At 35.3% G+C, this 6,870-nt stretch overlaps 1 protein-coding gene across 1 annotated transcript; it reads left to right on the top strand.

Annotated features, from left to right (window-relative positions):
* Positions 1–851: 851 nt before the first annotated feature.
* Positions 852–1,505, top strand: LOC128134296 (velvet complex subunit B-like). The gene has a single exon (XM_052771876.1). The coding sequence runs from the start codon at positions 852–854 to the stop codon at positions 1,503–1,505; it is 654 nt and encodes a 217-aa protein (XP_052627836.1).
* Positions 1,506–6,870: the final 5,365 nt, after the last annotated feature.

Here is a 6,870-nt window from a genome sequence, read left to right as displayed (position 1 = left end):
CCAGAAATCAATTTGAATAAATTTTGGGATTAAATGAATTAATTAAAAGTGTAGGGACTGAAGTGCAATTGTTGAGCAGTAGGAAATCTAGAACCCACCATTAGGCATGGATGGTTTCTTCATGCCTAAGGGATTCAAGAATAATCCATGATGGGTAAACAGGAAAGTGGATAATACCCGGTTTAAGATGATCTTTGATTAGAGCTTATCTAGGGTTTCCTAATTGCAATATATATACAACCTCAACCCTGTGAATTTCGGCCACTCTTTCTTTTGAAGGGATAGCCAAATTTTCTAGCCTCTCTCCTCCTTTTCAATCATCTTTCTTTGCTAGTGTTGGGTGTGAACCATTAGAGGCATGAAATTTGTGACGCTTGCTCTCAAGGTTTCAACAACACAAGGATTTGCATTGTTATTACTATATAACAATCAATGTATGATTCTTCTAACCCTATTTGTATTTTTCGATAATATACTAGTGTTCTAGGGTTGCTATTTTGTTGTTCAAGTTGTATGTTCAATTAGAGAAAGCATAGATCAATTATTAGGGTTGCATGTACACATAGGATTTATATGTTTTGCATAATTCCCATCACCATGACCACCACCCGCCACCACCACCTGCCTCCACCACCCATTACAACCACTCACCACCACCCCTACCACCCACCACCACCATCAACAATCACCATCTACCACCACCACCCACCACTATCACCCTCACCCACTATCCACCAAAACCACCACCCACTACCATTACCAACACCGACACCTGCAATCACCACAACCACCACCCCCACGACCCACCACAACCACCACCCATCACTACCACCCACCCACCACCCACAATTATGACCACCACCAACCACTGGCCACCACCAATCACAACCACCTTCCACCACCACCCACCTTTACCACCCATCACCACTACCCCCACCCACCGACCACCACCACCACTCATCATCACCACCTGCCTCTACCGCCCACCAACACCACCACCAACTACCACAATCACCACTGACCACCACCACCCATCACCACCATCCTCCACCACCAACGCACCCATCACCCACCAAAACCACCATCACACGTCTCTACCACCCCCACCACCAACCACCAAAACCTACTCGTCACCATCCATCATTACCACCTATCACCGCCACTCGCCACCACCACCACAACCATCCATCACCCACCAACACCACCACCCACCTCTACCACCCACCACCACCACCCGTCTCTACTACCCGTCACCACCATTACCTACCACCATCACCCACCATCATTACCACTACCACCACCCACCCACCTACCAACCACACCCGTCTCCACCACCCGCCACCACCAACCACCAGACATCCACACCATCACTGCCCACCATCAACCACCACCACCAAGACCAAACATCACCACACGCCACCACCACCCGCCATCACCCACCCATCAACCCATCCACCACTCCCATCCCACACACCACCTTTCACCAACACCTATCACTACCTTAACCATCACCTACCGCCACTTACACCCACCACAAACCAACTATTACCTATAACCCCCATCACTCACCACCCACCACCATCAGTCGTCATTATTACCTACCACCCTCTCCCACCTCCACCAACACCACAACCACCATGCACCACCACTCATCTTCACTATACGATCTCTATCTAGTACATAGAACCACCAACACCATATGTGATTAAATGCATATAATGACATAAATCGTGTGTGATTATACGTATCTAATCAGATATGGTTTACATAAACAATATTTGTTTTCAGGTTTTCCATTCATTAATTTTTCTCATGTATTTAATCATATATGATTATATGTATTTAATAACGTATGATTAATATGAAAAAAGATTTTTTTTTTCATTTTTTATTCAATGGTTTTTCTCTTCTTTATAATCACATATGATTTATATAGACACGATTCTTTTTTTCCATATATATCATATGTGATAAGATACATATAATCACATGTAATTGGATGTATTTAATCACATATGATTAAAGTTGACACAGAACAATTACTAAATCAAGAATGCGATAATGAATCTTGTCCACACAAATCATATGTGATTCAATAGATATTCTCGTGTATTTAAATACATATAATAACATAAATCATATGTGATTATATGTATTTAATCAAATAAATCATCTATGATTAAATACATATAATCACATGTGATTATATGTATCTAATCACATATCATTTATATTGACAAGATTCATTTTCGATTTTTCTATTCAATAATTTTCTCATTTAATTAATCACGTGTGATTATCTAGTATTTAATCTCATTTGATTAATATGGACAAAGGACAACTTTTTAGTCAAGAGCACAAAAACAAATTTTGCACACGTAAATCATATGTGATTTGATACATATAATCACATGTGATTAAATACACGAGAATAAATATTGAATTGAAAATGCAAAACGAATATTGTTCATATAAATCATATGTGATTAGATACATCTAATCTAATCTAATCATTTGTGATTAAATAATGAAAAACATTTATTGAATCGAGAAAGAAAAAATAAATATTGTCCTCATAAATCATATATGATTAGATACATAAAATCACATGTGATTATATGTATTTAATCACATATGATTGATATAGATAATATTCATTTTCGCATTTTTTACTCAATATTTGGTCTAATATATTTAATTACTTGTGATTATATGCATTTAATCACATTTGATTTATGTAGAAAAAAAATTTTGTTTTTGCTTTCATGATTCAATAATTGTTCTCATGTATATAATCATATGTTATTAAATGTATCAAATCACATATGATTTATATGGACAAGATTCGATTTTTGCCATATAAATCATATGTGTTTATATACATAGAATCAAATGTGATTAAACACATGAGAAAAACTATCAAATAAAGAAAATAAAAATAAATCCTGTCCATATAAATCATATATAATTAGATACAATGTAACATTCGGACCTTGTAAGTTTTCCATTTAACCCTTGCTAATAAAAAATTCTTGCATTTTGGTCCTCTGGCTAGTACTAGCTAGATCAGGATTGCGGGCATCGACCATGTATGTTGGGTGTATGTTGGCTTGGGACAAACCCTAATTTTTAGGTTTTGTGCCCTTTTTAAGCTTCTTTAACACACCTTTTCGACATTTTAGACCAACCTCCATATCCTCAAACCTTAATTTCATCCCTTAGCCTTTTTTTGGGTGCTTTTGAGCTTTTGTGAAGATCTTTGGTGTGTTGTGTGCATCTTGAAGAGGTAGAGGAAGACTAAAGACTCATCCTTTGGAGAAGAGCTTAGGGATCCAGAGTTAGCTTCTCCATTTCACGACATTTGAGGTATAAAGTCCATGATTTGTACACTCCTTGTACATATCTTCTTTTGGGCTTGTTTATGGCTATTTTGGTCTCTTTGGTTGGTCCTTGTGAGCTAAGGCCATTTCAGAAGCTTAACCTTTTAGATCTAGACATTTTGGGGGTCCCTTCAGCATAAAAATGCAAACTTTATGGTGTATATGGACTCATGCATGTGTTAAGACCAGTTGGTAAGATCTTTTGAGCTCTAGATCCCCATTAAGCCATGCATGCACATACAGTTGCGAACTTTACATGATAAATCATATTTTGAGAGAAGATTTGAAAGTATGGAGTAAAGGATGGACAAATTAAGTGCTTAATGATATGGGGTAGCAAACTAGGGAGTATGTTGGGCATACAAGCTGGTATGTTGTGCGTACGAGCCCTAGAGCGTGTACACTAAGCGTACGAGCTGAGTACGCCCCGCGTAATCAGCAATGGGCTTTAGAATTTTGGGTTTTTCGTTATTGGGCCCATGTTAGACCTTAGGAGTCTATGGATTTTTTGGGCCATCAGAATTCTATTTTTGGGCTGATGATATTTTATTGGACCCTCTTGGATGAACTCCTACAAAGGGGTTTGGGCCCAATTTGGAAATTGGGCCACAATTGGGCCTTAGGTGACTATTTTCGGAATTGAGCCTTTTTGAGTAATTGGTCTAGGCTTTGGCTTTGGGCCAAGTTAGTTAACGGGTAAAATGGTCTTTTACCCTAGTTTGGACTCTTGGTATGTATTGGGATCTAATCATTAATTGGATGTTACTTTATGATGATAGCGCGGGAAATTTTAGACCAGCAGCTAGATATTTTCGTGTGAGATTTAGCAGCCTGAGGTGGGTCTTTCTCACCATGTTTAGTGGGTTGAAGGCACCAATACCGACCCATGGTTTGTTATGTTAGGGTGCTAGATGTATGCATGACTCTTGCATATGTATATATTTGCATGCTTTGTGGGCGGGGACCAATGGATAATCTATATGAAATTATTTGGTATACTTGTATGTTTGTATGCTGGGTGGACCCCATTGTGCGAGTTAGGGTGAGTCCCGTTATACTCAGTGGGTGGCGCCCGTTATGCGAGTTAGAACGAGACTCGTTATACTCGGTGGGCGAGGCTTGTTATGCGAGTTAGGGCGGGGCACGTTACACTCATCGGGCAGGGCCCATTATATATATGTTATGTGTGGTATGTCGTATTTGGGAGAAACTCACTAAGCTTCATGCTTATGGTTTTCAGTTTATGTTTCAAGTACTTCTTATGCTAAAGGGAAGAGCTCATGGTGATTGCAGTGCACAAACGATATTGTTCTGCATTTTCATGACAACTCTGATGTTATATGATGTTTTGATATATTTGTTCCATTTGGGATTTATGATGTTGTTTATGGATATTGTTTTTATTAATCGAAAAATGAAAATTTTTAGTCTTATTTTTGGGACGTTACATACAAATAGTCATAAGATTATTAAAATATATATATGTTGACCAAAAACGAATCTTTTTCATATAAATCATATATGATTAGATACACATAATCACATGTGATAATATGTGTCTAATCACATATGACATATAAAAATATTGGTTATCATGTAATCATATGTGATTAAATACAACAACTATTAAATCACATGTTATTATATGTATCGAATCACAAGTGATTATATGTATTTAATCACATACAATTTATGTGAGCAATATTTATTTTCATGTTTTCGATTCAATAATTGTTCTTTTATTTTTAATCACATGTGAATATATGTACTTAATCACATATGATTTATGTGGACATTATTTATTTTTGCGTTTTCAGTTCAATAATTGGTCTCATGTTTTTCATTACATGTGATCATATGTATTTAATCAAATATGATTTAAACGAAAGTTATTTTTTTCGAGTCCTCGATTTAATAATTTTTTTCTCGTGTATCTAATCATATATGATTATAAATATTTAATCATAAAGTATTTATGTGGAGAAAATTCGTTTTTCCGTTATTTATTCGATAATTGCTCTAGTGTATTTAATCATATATGGTTATATGTATTTAATCACATGTAATTTATAATTTATGTAGACATGATTCATTTGTTATTTAAATGTGAATAAATTGTTTATCAATAATCTGTTTTTCAAATGTAAATAAATGGTATACCATTTATCACATTTTTAAATTACTTTTCGTCCCATGTGAATAAAATAATTTATCATATTTTTAAAATATCATTAATATTCACATATGAATATTTAATGTCATATTCAAAGATTTTAGAAATTTAATTGTGATAATTACATTACATACACATGTAGATAAATGAAATTTGATCTTATATTCAAAATTATTAGAAATTTAATTGTGATAAGGGATCATTGAAAGGCAACTATAATTTTGACCACAATCTTGTTCGAAAACAATTCAAAATTCAACAAAACCCATTTTCAATTTATTTGTAAAATTCAAAATCGACACATTTAAATTTCTTATAAATTTTGATTAATTTTAATATTCTTCACTTTATTTTCAATAAGTCCCACTGTAATTAAATTTCTCTTTAGTTTTAAATATGACATGGAAATATATAATTTTTAATTTTTAAAACATAAAACTAGAAGTCACTTTATCCATTAGACTATGAAGTGTGTCTTTGACCGGACCAAAAAACTTTTATCTTCCTTGAAAAGTTATATCCCATATAAACCAATTTTATCAATACCAAATGAATTGAAAGCACGTCCATCGAAACCTAAAATCATCAAAAATTATCTTTTTCGATTCATCTCTTAAATCGAAGCAGTGAATAAAGAAACTCAGTCACCAGTGAATAAAGAAACTTACAATCATCATTAAATTTTATCTTCGATTCCTTGCCCGTCATTTACTCAAAACGAAAATCCATCATCATGAAAACAACTTCTCTTTCATAAACTTAGTTGATCAACACCTTGTTTTGAAATCATTTGACCACTTGTGAAGCAACATAAATCGATTCAAAACCTCACAGAACTATTGAAGAATCGAATCCAAATTGACAATACAAAAATTTACTGAATAAAAAATGCAAGAATTCGAAAATAAAACAATAAATCTGCTGATTTAAACAAAATTAGAAATCGATTTATGATAATATGTGATTGAAAATTCTAATCACACTTGAAGAGATTTTCAAACCTTAAATCGCAACAAAAAGATTTTTTGAACTCTAATCGCGCCATATAGGTCAGGATTTGAGTGGTGGATGATGTTCTAGGAAGCCAAGAGCAGCCACGAAACAGGATAGAAGAGAACTGAAGAAGCTGCAGTCGATCGATGGTCGTTGTCGCTGGTGGCTGTGAACGACGATCTGGTAGCGAAGTCCTTCACAACAAGCAGATTTGGATAGCATGAAGAGGCATTGGTGTTACGGTGGTTCCGACAGTTTTACGGTGGTTGTGGCGGCGTTATGGTGGTTCCGGCGGTGGTCGGTGGTCATCTAAATCTATTTTAA

This window comes from Lactuca sativa, chromosome 5 (assembly GCF_002870075.4).
Source record: "Lactuca sativa cultivar Salinas chromosome 5, Lsat_Salinas_v11, whole genome shotgun sequence".
Lineage (NCBI taxonomy): Eukaryota > Viridiplantae > Streptophyta > Magnoliopsida > Asterales > Asteraceae > Lactuca > Lactuca sativa.
The sequence above is the reverse complement of the archived record's forward strand: the minus strand, read 5'-3'. Positions and strand labels throughout refer to the sequence as shown.